The sequence below is a fragment of the Cardiocondyla obscurior genome, linkage group LG03 (genome assembly GCF_019399895.1).
Source record: "Cardiocondyla obscurior isolate alpha-2009 linkage group LG03, Cobs3.1, whole genome shotgun sequence".
Classification (NCBI taxonomy): domain Eukaryota; kingdom Metazoa; phylum Arthropoda; class Insecta; order Hymenoptera; family Formicidae; genus Cardiocondyla; species Cardiocondyla obscurior.
The window spans coordinates 2,742,124-2,761,223 of record NC_091866.1 but is presented as its reverse complement, the minus strand read 5'-3'; the positions used below and the strand labels follow the sequence as shown (position 1 = coordinate 2,761,223).

At 39.7% G+C, this 19,100-nt stretch overlaps 1 protein-coding gene across 4 annotated transcripts in view; it reads right to left on the bottom strand.

The window, feature by feature from the left end:
• Window positions 1-19,100, bottom strand: part of LOC139101138 (semaphorin-1A) — a 182,990-nt gene that overhangs the window by 143,166 nt on the left and 20,724 nt on the right. For all 4 annotated transcript variants that reach the window (XM_070654034.1, XM_070654032.1, XM_070654033.1 and 1 more), the window contains one exon: window positions 7,517-7,697. In XM_070654034.1, coding sequence (XP_070510135.1) covers window positions 7,517-7,613 — 97 coding nt within the window. In that variant the 5' untranslated portion in view covers window positions 7,614-7,697. The remainder of the gene's footprint in view (window positions 1-7,516; window positions 7,698-19,100) is intronic.

The window sequence follows — 19,100 nt, the reverse complement described above, 5'->3', positions numbered from 1 at the left end:
TCTATTTTTTTAAATTATACTTTATCGCAGAAAAAGAAATGTTTCGCAGACGGGCGATATATTTAATACTATATTTCTACAAAATAGTCAAGTATATAGAATAAAATGCACGTTTATGTCGGCTATCGATCAAGGGTGTTTTCCTCGAGAAAATGACGGAAATGTATTCGAGAAAAAAAAAATATATACATATATGGAAACACGTTGCTTAATACGAAATAAAAACTGTCGAACCGTTAATTTCACCTTCGCTTGTAACGCAAGAGAGCGTGCTTCCTTCTTCATGCGGGTACTTTCTCCACTCAATTTATACTCTCGACGTATACCTCTCGCCTTATATCACTATGCGAGCAATTTCCTAACGCTATCGATCGCCGAACTGCGACTGTCAGACGTGGCACTAAATATATCCAACTGTTATTAATTACGGTCTTCATAGGATCTGTAACCAGGCGACCTGGTTTATCCCACGGAATCGTGAGCGGGAAACTCCAATATAATGCGCCAATAAAATGTAACATTAAATAAATTAACAAACAGTTCACTCGTAAAATTCTATTCGTCGGAATTTTGCGCGTATTACCAGTCAAATGAAGATTAAATCTTGTTCATTTGCGATGGAATTTAAGGTAAAAGTATACACAATTTACTGGTTCGTTTAAAATGAAAAAAGTCAAAGAGCTTAATCACATTTACAAAATCAAAATCATTTTTTTTATTATTTAATTTTTATTACTTAATTTATTTACTAAAAAAAAAAATTTCTTGTTCGCAGTTCAACGGTTGTAGACGTTGAGATATTTTCTTCTTTTTCCTCTAAGAAAAGATCGAATAATTATGAAATATTTTTCCGTATTGAGATCGAAATGCGGGATTTATCTCGATACCGAGCACATTTATTATCAGATGCCTCAGCTTCTTTTCCGATATACGCTAATCTAGCCGACATTACACAGGCGTTCCGTACAGCGTGTGCGGATCACAAATCGACACGACCTGGCCCTGCGGTACGATAACGGTGCGGTGCGGTACGATGCGGTGCGGTGCGGCGCGGCGCGGTGCATTGCGGTGCGGGGCACTGATCGGTCGGATGAACGTTAGTCGCGAGGACGAAAGGGGCGTCGTCCTCGCGAGACGATCAATCACCTCGAAAGCATTCTTCCTTTCCTTCTTTTACTACACACCTCTCGCTTCACTGAAATCGCTCGTCAGCCGCAGGACTATTGGCTGAACGCGAACGAGAATCCACTCGACAACCTCATGCTGGTAGCGTAGCGACGGTTATCCGCTACGAGAAAATACCCCTTTAACCGTATAGCTATTGACCGTCACAATTTATTCACTGTAGAATCTGAATCCACGAGCCTCTAATTAGCAATATAGTAATATAGATTTTTCCGTTATCTTTTCTCGTACTCTCGGGTTACCCCCAAATAATATGATAAACTAATTTCTCTCGCGACCTTCTAAATTTGTACAATTAATTTTTAATTTTTAAAAAATATATTCATATATTCTTCTCTCAATCGACTTTTAGTAATATTTATGACTTAAATGTCGCTTAAATAAACCCAGTCGTTACGTTCTTATTAAATTACTTAAAATAATTGGAACAGATTCGAAGAAAATGTCTTATTGAAAGCTTAATTAAATCCCACGTTCCGATTTATACTCATTAATATTTATACTGTATATTTTAAAAGTTCTTTGCATTAAGCACGTCAAGGGTTAAAAAAAAAAATTGTTGAAAAGTTTACTACTTTTTCTTTTTATAATTTCGTATGCACAAAAATTTAACGGACAAACGATCGTTTTTATATTACACGATTACATGTTATTCCTAATGTAAGTACATAAATTATCTCATAATCTCGGGGGAGAAAACGAAGACTTCTCAGATAGCCAATAAACTGTATAATTTATGCATCTTCACGATCTTTTCCGATAAAGAGAAATGCTTTAACGAAGAATTTTTCTCCGTTCGAGATTTTCCAGAAGCGAGCGATAGAATATGTTGCGACGTGTTATTCAAGTGTGATAACTCGCGCAAATAGTTTAGGGGTCACTCAAACGACGTTACCTTAGCCCAGGTATCTCGGGACCATTGCACTTCGCCTCGACCGTAGATTTTCTTTGATAAACACACGGATTAACTTCTTCTTTAGAAATATTTAATGGAATGCTATTATTTGTCGTATCTCTCCCGTTCCCGGCCGTTCCCATCGCGGTACTTAAATCTCTAAATTGAGTTCACGTTAAAGTTAGGTCCATTTGAAATGAAGTCAAAGGCAAGAGATTTTCTTGGCTGTCCGAAGTTTGAAAGCACACTCCACCAAACAGTTTAATTCGCGCGCGACGTTTATTAATTAAATTAAACTTTAAATTAAGTACCTTCAAAATTTTACAGCGCTCGCCTCGCTCCTGCTTGACGATCGAAAAATTCAAATATATTACAAATAATTGATGGGAAGGAAAAAAAAAATTCTTCGTGCACTTATTTTAAAGCATTGGAAATTTCTACATCTCGAGACATTAATCTTGATTGGTAATTAGGTAATATGTTTCGGTGGTTAGTCCTACAATATAATCTACCGCTAGATAACCTCCGTTAAGTTATCACTTTCGCCACGGTAAATTGAATTGGAAATTATCGCAGAATTAAGTGCTATGTAACATAATTTACGGTTTCGTCTCCAATTTTAACACCGAATTATTCACGGTGAGAAATTAATGCGTCCGTTTAAGCCAGTCTTTATATTCTTAAAGTAATATATTAATGCGAAATTCGTATATAAATTTATTAACTACCGGTACTTATTTCGTGCGTATTAAAATAAGTTTGCGGAAACTAGCGGGACAATTGTCAGGAAATGCGTAACGTTATAAATTCGACGTCCGGCGAGGTCGTTCTCTTATTAATTCGTATCGTGAAATAAAATAAGTGCGGTGGGCGCGTCGTCAAAGGCAATTACCTAAATTTCAATATCCGTATCTTCGTTACAGAACTCAATAATGATCCATTACTGAATTTGGCGGGACGCGACGCCGCACGGCGACCTTTTGCGAAACGGAATTTAATAAAATGTAGCCACACTTTCGCCACGCTATTTTATAGATTTATCGAGTAACTAAATTGACGGCAGCCAGCCTTTCAGAATACACACAGGCGTTCAATTAAAATTAATCTAATTAATCAATCGAAGCGCGTCGATATAGTCACACTTTACGCCCCAACCAACCGCGAATTTATCGCGCACCATTACCTATGGCAGGCGATCATTCTCCATTCCGTTAAAAAAAAAAAAAAAAAAAAAAAAGAAAAGAAAAAAAAGGCAACGTAATGATTCCGTCGTGTTGCAAAAAAAAAGTTTGCGAGTGTATTCCTCGTTCTCGTCTCATCTTTCTAATTAAAAATATAAATGAACTTAATCCTCCTACCCTGTGATTTTAAATATATTTTATTATAATAGACTTACATTTAATAAATTTAATATGTATGATAAAAGCTTTTTCATCCAATTACCATCTTCGCGAAGTAACTTGCGAGATATGAGGATCCAAATTTGCGGCGGTTTCAAAGGAAAGTCGGGAAATATATTTAAAGTAGGCGTCTTCTCCGGTTTTTCTCGGCCGAAAAAAATTGGTTCGAGCAAACTCGAGGAAGGATAACGCGGATAAGGACCCCGTCCCGGCCGTTTATCATTTCGGCGATCTCTAGCTCGTTGCTTAACTCGCGGCTTAATTCTCATTCGTACGCGGAGCCTAGGCAAAAGAATCGTGAGAAAGGACGGAGCGGCGGCAACGGGAAATGGTTTGTCTCGTCTTCTGGATCGCGACGACCCGGGCTATTCTGTCCCCTCCGAAAGGTCGCGTTCCGCGCCGGATAGTCGCAGACTTTCATACGTGTCTCCTGCGGCATTCACGCGCCGCCGACGACCGTTCCGCCCATTCAAAGGCACTTCCGCGCGATGTGAGCACCCCAAAGCAACCGCACCTGTGGATTTGGTTGTCTCATGGCGTGAACGTTACCCAAAACTGGTAGAGCGGTTAGCCTAAACATAGACACGCGGTGTGTTATATGGACAAAAGGGCGAGCACGGGAATACCTAAGCACAAGCTTCAGCACACGTTTCAGACAAACGCGCAGGTGCGAATTACCTATTTCCGAACGTCTTTTTGTCCCTGTTTGCCGCTCATTAAGAGCAATCAACCTTTCAACCGATCGTTACTTCTCGATCTTAATTGCGATCATTTTTTTTTCTTTTTTAACGAAACTGCCGCTTTAAAAAAAATCTACTCGGGACCAGTCGAATAGAAAAAAATCTAAAAATATAAAAAACCATAACGTGGGTAGTCGGTGGCCTACGGACGTCCGTAGGCCGCACGCGTCGCTTTTTATCGTAAACAAAGATACAATCGATAATTTCCGTCAAATCGGGGATGACGGCTTTTCGGAGGGTTTACTCGAGCGGAAGGCGGAGAGGGCGAGGATCACACGCCGCAGTGGCGACGAGACAGCGCGGCCAGCGTGGGGGTTAACGACCGTTCGAAATCCGCCGTGTCGGCGGTGGATCCCGCCTCGAAGCTTTTGACGCGGATCAAATATTGGCGTGTGTCCTGTCGATCCGCTTGGCCATGCCACGGCGTCGCGCCGCGTCGCGCCGCGCGGCCCGCTTTGGTAAATCCTATTGAGTATTCAATTACGGCGGGGCGGCGGGAACCGGGCCCTACATACAACATACGTAGTTTGACCGGCCGGACTCGCTCGAGATGAAATTGAGCGTTCTCTCGAGCGCGGTGTACCCTTCGCGCCCTCGACGCCAGAAATATCCCGAGGGATATTTTTAGAGCCGAGCGGTATATTTTTGAGAAACTCCGATCGCGTCGAGTTCGCGGATCCAAATTCATTTCCTTTTCGGTCGACATTTATTTGAGAAAACGCGCGGATGTGTATATGCGAGATAGACGGGAAATAATTGATATACGGTAGTCATATTTGCCTGATAAGCGAATCCATGGCAATGCGTGAGTGCGTATTGTCTTCGAGCGTGTACGAGTCGCATTCGATCGGGATGTAAGTAATATCTCGGTGCTGGGTATGTAGGTTAACCATTCGCTACGAAAGACGGAAGCCATATACTCGACTGGCTCTCGCCAAGAGTAAGCTCGTTAGGACTCGGAAGAACTTTGTTAAACTCCGAGACCGAGACCGCGTCAACAACGTCAGTGTCTGCATTCGAGTCCGATGTGTGTTCTGCGCGCTACGTACTATACTCCGCTAAGCTTTCGTGAGCTAAGAAAGGCCGTTTCTTCACCCTCGCCCTCTTCCCTCCCGCCCCCTCGGTCCGATCGTCGAAACTTGAATTATTCTTCTAGCGTTCGAGGTAGATATAGCATAGCGTGTCGGATATTCGGGCTTCGACTTCGAGCCGGGAAGTTCGCTAAGTAGCGTAAATGTACCGTAAACGATAGCTCGGTGTAACGTATCTTCGCCGGGCGATTCGCCACCGACAACTAATGCAATTCCATTCCTGAAAGTGTGGCGGGAAAATTTATTTCCGTTGAATTGAGCGAAATTGCTTGGTCAAATTAGCAGCAAAAATGTAAATTTTTATTGTTCGCCATCGCCGATTTTTTCCCTTTTTCGTTACCCCGTCGAATTCACTTCGCGAATGTAATGACTTCCGGAATTTATACTAAATGATATGCAATTACCAAATTGAATTTAAACATTGTGTTCTTTTAATGCAATAATTATTAATTTTAATTGCTAATTTTTACTTATTAAATACATTTCTCTCTCTCTTTCTCTCTCCCTTCATTTAATTCGTTATCGCGGAATATGTAATGTATTTCGTAAGTTTTAAAAGTAATATTCTGTTACTTCTGTATTCTCGCTGTTAAATAATATGTTTTTATTTTCAAAGAATTTTTTACATACGGTTAATAATTTCATCGTTTGCGGCCAAGAAAATTTCCAAAGTTTTATATTTCATAGTTGTTAGTTTTTTAATTTCGTCCGTAATGTATAATTATTACTGTTTTACTGTGCTGTAAATACTTAAATATATTACGTCTACTTCGATGAAAGGTGACCGATGAGTTGCCGAACGTTGAAAACACATGTAGTGTTATTTTAACGTCATATCTGCTAACAACGTGTTCTGTCAACTGTCGCGCTGCTACTCAACTCCGGGTCATATTTTTAAAGCATACATTTAGGAGCCTATGAGATTCGTGCAATAATAAAAATAATTTTAAACAAATATTTTTTTAAAGATGTCGAGGCTGTCACAAGATTGTACTTTCAAATTTGTCATATTTTTATTTTTTTTCTTTAATTGACTTTTAATTTGCATTTTTCTTACTGAAAATGTATCATGTTCCCTAGAAAATCATTAAGAACGGATGGTATCGCATTCTTCAAATAATTTCTGTTTTGGACAATTACAAAAGTTCGCAATATTCAAATATTAAAAAGCGCTGCAAATGGTCTTCGCTATTTTCTATTTTTTTATTTTTATTTACAACCAAAAAAAAAAAAAAAAAAATTATTTTTAAAACTGATAAAAATAGAATTGAAATTTTAAAAACACTCGATGATTTCAATGCACTCTACAGTTATGAGCGAAGAAAGGTACGATTCTTGTGTACATTCTGCTTCTGACAGTCTCAAACTTTGATGAGATCGAAAACTACGTAGGTTTGTGGCGCCAGATTATATCATATGTAATTATGAAGTTGATTTAGGTCCGGAAGCGATATAGGGGAACTGCGTTTGTAACTAGGGAGTAACTTAATTCTGCATTAGAGGTGGGTATCCCATTTAGGAGCGTGCGCTAAAGGCGTATCTGGACGGTAGGAGATTTACATTTACCTAAATACCCTTATGTCGGAAATAAATGAGAACTCTCGGCGAGATCAAACGCGAGCTATTCTATTCTCACGTTTTGATACGTGCACGCGCCACACATGTATTCGACAAATATCTGCGCGGCAGCAGCACGTTCGCTGACCGTCTCAGAGAAAATATTTCTCTTTGCTTCGAAAGCTCTGTGTGCAAATTTAGCATCGCGCTCGAGCGGCGAACAATAACTAGCCGGGATAAATATAAAGAATGGAAATTAGGGATTTCTTTTCTTCCCTTCAGCTAAAAGTTTTGATACTGCGAAAAAAAAAAAACACGCGGTTCAACATGTTTTTTAACTACAAGCGCGACTATTGTAATAAACGTGTATTAATTATTGCGTATGCAAAAATATTCTGAAGTAAATCCGCAAAATTCGCAATTACAGTCCGCCAATTAAAAATCAATTTTCAAATTAAAAATAATTATTATATTAACCTGCATAAATTACGATACATTATTATTTGTTTTTTTACCTAAATGCAAAAAAAAAGCTAATCGATATTAATTGATTCCGTAAAGAAATCGTACGATTAATTTTCTCGAAAGTGTTTTTCGTCGCGCGCATTGTCGTAGAGCGGAGTAATAGACGATTTAAATATTACTCACGGTGTTTGAGGTGCAGTCTAGGAATAGGATCCTGCGGCCAAGCCACATTTCGCGTGATTAAGCTGATCACAGCTAAAATCAGCAGCGACACGCTCATCCTGGAAACAAATGGCGCTGCTGGACGTCCGACGAATCAACGATAACTTTCAAGGCTCATTATCGCCGCCACTGATCGTCATTCCTGCAATCATACAATTAATGATTTATATTAGCGTCATAAAATATTTTTAATTATTTTTATTTTCTACGGCTTTATTAAAATTATTTCGTCAAGTAATTTTGTTCTCTCGGCGGTTTCCTGTTATTTCACAATTATTATCTGTTAGAATCATTATTACCATAGTGGGTATACTTGAGAACCAAAGAAAGCATATTACTAAGAAAATTGGTTCGCGTGTGCGAGTGGGGCATACTCCAAATTGATATACGCATCTATTCTTTACGGCGAGAAAGGAACATAAGAAACAGGTCCTTTGCTCCCTTTTCCAGCAGAACTTATATATGCATATCTTCTTGTACAAGAAAACTACTACTCGGAATAAGTAAAGGAAAGCACGGTGAAGGATAAAAGGCTAACGAAGGAACGAGAGACGACCACCGACTACAACGACTACGATGAAGAAGACGACGATGTTATGCATTATGCAGAGAGGTCGCCAGCTCGAGTTTCTATTTGTCCTGGGGCCGTGTACTGCCGTCTACTACCTCGAATACGTTCAAGATTAAACGCAGTATCGAATATGTATATTCGCATATACATATAGATATATATATACATATATAGTATACGGTGTTCATAAGAAATACAGCCAACTTTCGCGACGTATTGAAATAGTTGAATGGATAAAGAAACTTTGCAAATGTATGTCTAATGCTTTCTCAATCTACTCAGCTGATGATAAATCCGCGAGGAAAATTGACTTTTAATACTTTTTATATTGCACGGAATTAAAAAATAAAATAAAATAAAATAAAAAACGTCAGGTTTTACTTATCCATTTAGTACGAGACAGACATCGAATTATGATATTAGTTTTTAAATTTAAAACAGATGGAAAACCGATAGAAAAAAAAAAAAAAGAGCCAGGCACGAAATGTAAGATACGAAATGTATTTTCGATTTTATTACACGTACGTGAGTCTGGCCTTTCTTCGTAAAATAATACAGCTAATAAATTTTTATCTATTTCTAGTCCATCACCTTTTTTTTTTTTTTTTATTTCTTTCTTTTACCGTGCACACATTTATTTATAAGCGATCTCCTAAACGCCTTTTGCATTAAGAGCCTTTGTAAATAACAGTGGCAAAATTATCATTCCGCGCTACGCGCCGGGCTCGTTTCTCTTCGTCTTCACGAGTCCAACAAAGTTAATGGAAACAAGAGTCTAATATCCAAGCCGCCAGCTCGAGTCGAATTTCCCTCGCGCGGATTTACAAGCTGCAAGTATATGAGAAAGTATATACAGAAAAAGGCACGCGGCAGCGTCAATCGCGACCGATAACAATTGCATCGTCTTGTTAAAGTATTAATTAATCTCGGCCGTGCGATCAATCACATTCCAATGCGGCAGCGCGCCGCATTGTTGCTCGACATCTGGCAGACGATCATAAATTCATGATCGTTTCGCAGCCGGCAGCTGCGCTCGCTCGCGCGCGATCTAATAAAATCAGATCGTGAATCATGTTCGAGCGGAGACGCGGAGAAGAATGTTTCGCCGTCGGATCCGTCCGTGTTTGCCGTGATGTTTGCGAGAGCAAGAGCAAGCACGCGCCTCCGCTAGGCGTGGCTCGCCCTACTTTCGAGAGAGATACGAGGGACGAGTTGCAGATCGAGAGTCACTTCCCCGCGGCATCTCTCTCGTCGCGGTCGCTTTCCGATTCCACGGGATCCTTCGTGCACCGAAAATGACGGACTTTCTCTCGTGCATTAGACGCCAAGACTTCATCCGGCCGTTTACAGACAACGGAAGAGCTCAATCGGACGACGCGGGGGGAAAGGCATCTAATTTTCCGCGTTCCATATCCGCGAATCACGGATATGGAAATGCGGAAAGACGGCCACGCGATTACAACTCTCTCATTTCGGAACTAGAAATTATCATATCCATCGCGGCGCGCAGCGAGCGGCGCTGAGAATATGAATTTGCTTAATTTTGTGGGTTATATAAATATCTCAGCTGATAGACGGAACGGTAATAGAGGAGAACGTTCTGTCTCCGTAAAAAAAAATTAAAAAAAAAGTAAAATAATATTTAAAGCTCTGTTAATGCTCGCAATTCATTGAAATAATTTTGTACTTTTGCACTTACGCCGCTAGTTTTATTATTTTATGCAATAGTATTTATTAAATTTATCGGCGAAATATAATTTTTTTCTTTCCTTTTTCTTTATTAATGTCATACGCAGGCACAAAGTATTCTTAGTAATTATATTTTAATATTTAATTACTTAATACTGTTATCGCATGGTATAAACTTGATGGGATAATTTATCAAATATACTGTTATATGGTGAACGTATCAAACTTTGGCAGACGGTGATAATTATTGTAAACAGAAGTACGAGATTGAATATCAAAATAGTATATGCAACTACCGACTCAGCCGAACATTTGTTCGCCAAATAACATCCGCAAATCTTGAAGCAGGTCGAATCGTGCTAATTTCGCGCTCTAAATATAATCGCGATTTTTCTCTTATTTCTCCGTTAATTAATAAAAATAACTAAAAGCGGAAACAAAAGCGGGGTTGCACGAGCTTTTAAACATTCATCGTGACACGTCATAAATAAAATCAAATTTAATTACATGCTTTTTCGGGGGACGGGAGAAAGAAAGAAAAAAAAATAAGAAAAAAGGGAAAGAAAAATTAAATAAGTAAAAAGCAGCACCGCCAAAGATTTACTGTGGCATTCGAAAAAGTGAGCGGAAAACACACATCTTGAAAGCGAGTGAGGAACGCAACAAGGAACGGTAGGGAAAAGCAAGCCGACGCAGGGTAGAACCTTTCTCTCTTTCTCTCTCTCTCTCTCTCTTGCGAGTAAAACTTTGACCAGCACGCTTGCAGGAAAGGGAGAACGTGAGCGCTCTGCAACTACCGGCGCTGCCGTTATATTGCTGCTCCGCTGCTACACCAGCGGGAGCACGGTCTAATTATCCATGCGCTTTGTGCGTGTACACTGACTCCAACAAGAGCAACGGCAATGGCACAAATGGCGGTACGAGCGTGATTGCTCGGACCGTGTAGATAGTTCCGGCGCGATTGCTCTCCGTTCAACGAGCTAGTTACCAAAGTAAAAACATTCGTGTGTACGCTAAGCCACAGACGGGTGTCTTCGTCTTGCGAGAGAGCCACGCGTGATTGCCGACTGCGATCCCAGCTGAAAATTTGAGCTCCGTGATTCTAAAAGGACTGCGCGGCACGTTTATCCGACTATTTGCCTGTTTATTGGTACAACGTAGGCGTGTATCCACACTCGTCATCATCTATTCTCCTCGGCGGTGCTTGAAACCACCGTGACATTTCGAGCGACATTTCCCGTCGACACTTGAAACAGCTTTGATTGTTACCGTTCTTAAATGTCTCGCGTTAAAAGACTTGGATTTGAAATTATTTTCAGAACTCGTCAGACTCTTTCAGACCTGATAATTAATTCATATTACGTAATTTTACTAATATTTTACAAGATATTAAAAAAAAAAAAAAAAGAAAAGTTAAGAGTTAAGAAAACGCTTTATTTAAATTATATTTAGAAAGAAATTATTTTATTTCTAGCCAGGAAAAATCTGGTCTTGATCTCCAACAAAAGCGCTTATTTTTACTCGGCATATCTCTTCTTCTCCCGTTTCGTTTTTATATCTTATCCAACTCTTCCCGTACGTTTTTATCTCGTAATCTCAATCTATGTCGCCGCCTACTCCAAGTTTCTCGATTTTTTTTTCGCTTCTGGTAAATTTTCATGTTCACAAAAATTGCTACTTCTGATCTGAACGCGCCTTCGGAAAAGTGGGAAAGTTTCTTTTCATTCTCATATTCCCGTGTTAAAAGAACGGGGGGAAACATTGGAGTTGTCAGTAGAGGAAAATGACTTGAACGCACGACGTCGAATATAGATAATAATCTACATAAAGTTAATTCTCGCGTGACTAAAATTTCAAGACACAGTTAGATTCTGCTAAATTCATATTACCATTTGGTATTCCGTTATATGCAAATGATTGTTAAACTGTTCGTTCCACATACAATAGAATTTGATTCCCTAAAATGAGAAAATCTTTTTATGGAAGCGAGCGAGTAAATACAAACCATAACCAAAACTGACAATAATTTGAAAGCTTTCATTATTTAATAACTTAACTAAAAATATTCATAAACAAAATTTAAAGATCCGAGAAATCCAAGGCGTAAAGACAAAAGCGTATATAAAAAAAAGTATCAAGATATTAATCCTATTTAAAAGAGTAGATCTCTTGAAAAATACGTACAAAAAAACGTGAAGCGTTACAAGTAACGCAGCACGTTTAATTTTTGTCATTTTTACTAACCAAATATAACTTTTTTTTGTTTCAGATTAAAATCCCGAGAAAGACTTTCGTCAAAGGAGCACCAGCCTGACATCCCCGTTGGAGTGGTAAGTTTGCAATTAATATTCAACATATAAATTTTTGTATAACGCGTTAAATTGTGTAGAGATAAAAGAGAAAAAGAGAGAGAGACGGGTAGGTAACCGGGGGAGGGATGGAAGAAAGGACGAGCCTACGTGCCGCGCGTTAGGTATATTCCCCCACTACCCCCACTTTCGATCTGTCCTTCTCTAGCAGTCGAACGAAACGTACGTACGCAGCACGTGCTCCATACGTACTAAAGATCTACGCACATTCGACGGGTCAGAGGAATATAATCCGGCGTGAATAATCTTCCTAAATTAATCGTGCGTACGGGCGACTACATCTTTTCGATATAAAGTAAGTGAAAACCACGTGCATACGCGTACATTAAATTCGCGTTTCTTTGCCGTGAACGAAGCGTCGACGAGTACAATCGGGCTCGAGGGATGAGGGTTTTAATCGACGAGTCCGCGATAAATTTGGTGAATATTCATCCGTGGTGTAAGAATACGGGGCCTAATAAATCTTTTCATTGTCGTATTTTTATGGTTGCGTAGTGTCCGAGAGTAGAGGTCGGTCACGCACTAGGCGTATATATCTCGCGCGGTGATCACGTGAAACGTAGAAATGAGCCGATCGGCTTCCGTGCGTAAGAAAATATATTAGCTGATGGGAATTAACCTTCGCAATCGATAACGTGCACGTGTAGGGTATCTGTGAAGCAAATACTTTGCACGGAATAGTTATAATTACTTGTAAGGCAGCACGATTAATTTTCGCTATTTTTCTAACCAAATAAAATTGTTTTTTGTTTCAGATAAAATTCCCGAGGAAGACTTTCGTCAAAGGAGAACTAGCCTGACATCCCTGTTGGAGAGAACAGGACTGAGAGGAGGAGGAGAGCCTAGGAAAGGCATCGGGCATCGGCGGAGCAACCCATGGGTAAGAATCAGTTTTTTTTATCTTTGCCGATTTTTTAATTTAATTTTGTGATATTAAATTAAAAAAATTAGAGGCACGTATAATTCTTTTTTTTCTAATTAATAAATTGAGATCTCTACAATTTAATTTTTTCATTTATTTGTTACAGATTATCTTACCAACACTCCGCCGCCATCGTATCTGTGAGTCGCATGCTTTCTTTTTGTAAATTTTAGTTATTAGCAATTCGGGTGGGAAAACAATTCTATATAACTCGCGGCACCATGATGTTAGTACAAAATATAAAATAAATAATTAATAGAATAAAAAATTAATACACCGCGTCGGAAATCTAAATTAATAAAACTTTAAAACGATATAGGTAAATTAAAAAAAATTTTTCATCGATTATATATTTTGTTTTAATTCCAATTTCACATGTCGATGTAAATTGCATACATTTGTATGGAATTTACGTTGATATCATTCCAGCTCAACACTTCTTTGGATTTTTATCTGAGCGAAACAAGAATTTTGCTTCGATAAAAATCCGAAGGAGAAAAGTATCGTACGCCGTAATTATACAAATACGAACCGCAGCCGGTTCGTCGGTCGTTTCGGGAGTTCCGCTAAGTATTCGCGCGTCATTTTTTTATATACAAAAATTATTTAACGGGAGTGTCGTGGACTATCGTGCGAGTGTTCAATAAAAAATTAATTTTTGTCACAATAATTTTTATCGGGCGCGTTCGCGAGTATCCAGTGCGCGGAAGGAGGACTCGACACGTCCCATCTGAGAGGATGAGCAGGCCCGGGACGGGCATCCTGCATCGGCGGAGCAACTTTTAGGTGAGCATCAATTTTTTAAAATAAAATCTTTATAAAAAAAAACTTTAACTTTTTTTTTATTAATTCTTTTAACTAATATACTGACATGTCTACATTAATATTTTCCATTTTATGTTACAGTCACCGGCAGAATTCTACACCTTCGCTGAAGCTCATGCAGATTGGTGAGTCGCATGGCTTTTTTTTCGTAGTTAGTATTTCGGGTCTCTTGAACCGATAACACGTCATCGACCACAGATTACCCAATTTTAATAACGCGCACGAATTGGGACCTTCCGAAAAATAGCACACGTGAAACGTGCGCATACTTTGTTCTAATATATTTAAAATAACTCGGAAAAAAATCTTTTACTAAACGATATCGTCTAGAGCTTAATCGTCTCTATCGCAAGAAAAACAACTTTTTTGCAAAGATGTTTTAACAGTGGCGGCTTGTAGGCTAAATCCCCGAGTGACTGAGGATCTATATAACTTTCCAGTATCCTCCCTCTTTTACTAGATTTTGTTACTTTAATTTATAAGCAGCACACAGTGCTACGAGTTATTTAACTATTACAGAATATAACCGTAATACATTATATAGGTATTTAATTTACTTTTCTAAATCAACATTCATAAATTTTATCTCGCAATCTGATCGATTTTGAGCGCAACTTCTAAAACTGGTAGACCGAGCGGTATCAACTGATATACTTAGCCATTGTGCATTTTATACGCTTCGATGTGCACAAGTTCGAACCCAATATCGATCCAGCCCGTTTGCTTCGTGACTAAGGAAGCCACAGTTAACTTATCACTTATCCTTTCAAATTACATTCCCACCCCACTTGCAACTTCGCCGTTTCCATCGTGGCGTTCAATCATGCAATGATAACGAGTCGTAGAAATCAAGTTCCGTAGACTAAATGCTTTTATCTTTCATCCATACTTATTGAAAAGAAGCAAAGACATCGCGACCACTATTTTATTATTTGAAGTTAAATTAAAATGTAAGACTAATAATTAAATAATTAGAAAATTCTACACAAAGATATAACAGTAGCCAAGGAAACAAAGTGTAAATAAATATATTTTCTTTATTCTCAATCGTGTGATTTATTTCTTACTATTTTTATCGAAGGCAGGGAAGAACATTTGTTACTGCTTGATTTAGCTTTGCTTGATCATTCCCATTCCAAATCTCTTTCAAACGTACAGATTGTAAAACGAAAAACAGCGAGAAAAACGACGAAAAGAGGGAGAGAGAGAGAAAGAGAGAAAAGAGTAGCGTGGGAGAAGATAAGACTAGCAGTTGAAAGACGCGAAAAAGGAGCAAAAGGTATCCGCGACAGAGCGAATGAATGAGACTACCAGTGGTCTTTGAACCAGCAGGTAGGCAATGATTAATAAGTAACGTCGATCTCGTTCAAAGTGTGGCGCGCCAGAGAAGCTCAAGGCATCCCCGTCCCGAAGTTCTTGTAGTAACAACCGTGTGCAAATAGAATATTTCAAGGCATAAATGAGTCGTGATTATTCTAAGAAAACGGTAGATTTAAAACGAACTGTTTCTGGAAATAATATTACGTGCCTTAATTAAGTTACCGAAGGAAATATTCGTTGATATTAAAAAATCAGTTGATGCATTAATTAATTTTCTATTTTTAATTCGGCCACGTCGTGTTATTTTTATATATTAATTTAAAATAATAAATTTAGTATTTATTTCGCGATATTTCGTTCTAATTATTTCGGAAAAAATATACAGCTCTTTAAAAAAAAAAAAAACTTTTCTTTAATAGTAAGTAATTAATGTAACGTTAATTTAATTTACGAGGATAAATTTCTAAACTAAACAAATTAAAAATAAAATAACGTCCTGATTAGAATTGAAATAGTACCAGATGTAATTACAAATAGAAGCTTTCTTTTCATGCAATTAGATAGATAATTTCCCAGAGAAAAAAAAATTTCATTTACGATAGAAAGGACAATTTTACCATCCGCTTTACGTTATTATCGTGAAAATTTTGTAGCAAGTCCCAAACTCGCGTTCGGTCTCGCATGAATTGTTCAGCTCTTCGTTTCACCGTAATATTGTTTACGCTCCAGAGACGTTTGATTTCTCCGTTTCAAATATCATCTGGACTTTGAAATCCAGGCTCATGGCGATCCCGAGTAACATAAAGTTTAAGTTTGCCCGACTTCCCGTGGAAATGTCACATTTTATTTCAAGTTTCTAAAGTAGAACTGACAACCTGTAAAGAATATCTAGGAATCGATGATTTAATACTCGAGAAAGCTAAGTGCATTCTCAGATTTATGTAACGTACGACAAATGATTTTTATAACTCGGGGAAAAATAGAAGAAGGGTCGATTGAGACGCGCGTCGCCGCGATTTCCAGTACGCCGTTACGTCGAGGTGTATTTCGTAAATCGCGGAATCACAGAGTCTGAGCAACGTCATAGCGGCCGCGCGTTAGCGGGACCAAGTGCAATGGCAACTTGGTCCAGCGGTAAAGTCAGGAATGCGAGCTGAAGGAGGAGTGGCTCTTGTGAGCGTGGCGGGCGATTTAAAGCAACTCGCCATGCCCGAACCAACTCCACTCAAGTGAATGAATATTCAGAAGTACGCGAGAACTGTGGGGAACGCGGTCTTGGTGCCCCGGGTGACCTCTCGTGGAAACGGCCAGGTGAAATGGTCCAAATCACGGGGAATATTCAGATTTCGCCCTCGCCGCTGCGCGAATTACTCCTATTACGTATACGTGTGATCACGACCACGTCCGTGCGAGCGAGTTATGTCAGCAGGAAAATCGCGGTTCGCCGGATAAGTATTCGCGGAGGTTAGAGAGTCATTCGCTCGGAAGCGACAGCTTTCGTCCTTACGCGCGTGCACGCTGAATATCGTGATAATTAATAATTTCAAGCTCCGTTTATCTCCTCCCCATTGGACTTAAATAAAAATGTCATTTGTTACAAATAAATAAAAATAAAAAAGACAAACGACTGCAAAAAAAAAAAATACGACACGTAACGCGAAACTTGAAAGATATTAATTCAAGTGCATTAGTTCGTTGCGTCGCTTATAAATTTAATATAGAAAATAATCCTTCGATAGTATACGTTTCATCCAAGTCTAGAGTCTGTAATTAATTGTAATAATCCATTGTGATAAAAAAAAAAGAGATTTATTTAATTCAGCCAAATGCATGACGCTTTTCAAGCGAAATCGTAAACCAAGCGACATCACTTCCAGATATTCTATTTTATAACAGTAAATATCGCGGACCACTTTTCGCGATAATTCCGCCCCGGCCTCCTCCAAATACATACATACATATATACACGCTACGCAGCTGCTAGCGGATATTCCCTCGGCACCTGCAAGCGACGTTTCCGACGATCTTGCCGCGAGAATCGCAGTCGTTACCACCGCTCAAATAATCTCCGCGCACGTCTGTGGGCGTTTTACAACTCGCGTCGTTTTCGCTCGTCGTTAGGGCTCGCAACAGAGAGACGCCAAGCATGAGCGCCGCAAGTTACAACGTACGGACGCGCTGCAACTTGAACCGTAAGGGCTACATCTCGGATTGCAAAGCTACGGTTAGTTGGAATAGAGAAGCGAAATACGATGGAGTACCGTCTATATCTGAGAAACAATACCTCCCGTCTTACGTTAGCGCGAAAGCTCGATCCTCCTTCATACGGAAAAAGCACTCGCGCTTGCACGTAACATAGATTTTATACGCGTGTGCGATGCGATCTCCATTGGATTCCAATTCGAAGGAATAGTTGTGTTACGGTAGTCATTACGCAATTACAAATAAATTATTTACAAAGCAAGACGATGCGCGAGAGCTGCGATAAACGATACAAAAATTGTAGTAGACGGATAGAAAAATTTATCACCAAAAGAGAGGGTGGGGAAGAGGAGAAAACGATATCATTAAAATGACCGGGCGATATTGGCCGCGCAATAAAAATGAGTGGACACAGCTGGAGCGCGGGAAAAAACCAGAGATACCGAAAATTTTGCGCGGCTCGAACAGCCCGCTAGGGAAATTGCCAGGTATAATGGAGGAATGATAATTTAGTGCGCGCGACAGCGAACGGGAGGGCGTAAAAATTTTCTCACTTGTGAAATTTGAAATATAAAGAGCTCCCCCATCCGCACGAGAGAAACGATTAAACGCCGGGGCGTCACGTATAGACGCGCTTTCGATATCAATGACGTACAACAAGCGCTCCTCATATCGCGGGTAATTCGCGAAAGTAAGCTGCTACGCGAGAGAGATGTAACGCTCTTGATTTTTTGCCCCGCGGGATTAGCTCGATTCATCGGCGCGGAAGCACCGCGCAAGAATACCGCGCGTTCACGGAGAGAACGAGCTCTATACGGCGAAGGTCCATTTGCGGACCGCCAGTAATTTCCTCGGGGAAGAATCCCAACTGTATACGAACCGGAGCGGCGCGCTCGCTCGCCCTCGCTCGCGCGATTTCACCGTATTTCGGAGCCCGGCCGCGCGATGCCGATTCACGGTTATAATCCGCGCGATTAATTAAGTCCACTCGGTTAAGTATAAAATAAAGCAAAGAAGGCGAGGTACCGCCGCGCCGTTGCGAGCAAAGACAAGGCGAAAGAGAAAGGGAGGGAAAGCGATATCATTTATACCCTGATTGCACTGTGCACGCGTGCGTTTTCATAGCAACCGCAATAGGCATCGTCAAATTTTCTAAGCTAGCAAGCAAGGCGCGCATGCGAATGATGTTTTCGAACGAAAGTGCATCAGCTCTTTCAGCTAGGATATCTCGATCGAGTGACTTAACGATAATTTAATCTACAAATATCATTCCTTGAAAATCTTTCAAGATATCTTAAAGCGAAGGTATTACGCTCCCCGGGATTGCATTTTTGAGTTTTGTTTTTTTGAAAACGTCCAGTATACACGTTTTTAAATTCACGAGGATTTCCAAAGCAACCAAATAGCGAAAAGGATTTTTCGCGACCCGTGCAAACGTAATATACGGTCGCGGATATCAGATTTCATTTTGCCGCCGCTATTACTACTTGTACGTGAGGTCCATACTTTTTCGTTCTCCGCCCGAGCGCAATTAACATTAGCATAGAAATTGGCACTGTGTATTGTCAGTAAAACATACCCGTAAACTCTGTAAATTCTTAAACAAAAAGATAAATCAGTCGGATTAAGCGGTTTACATGGCGCAGC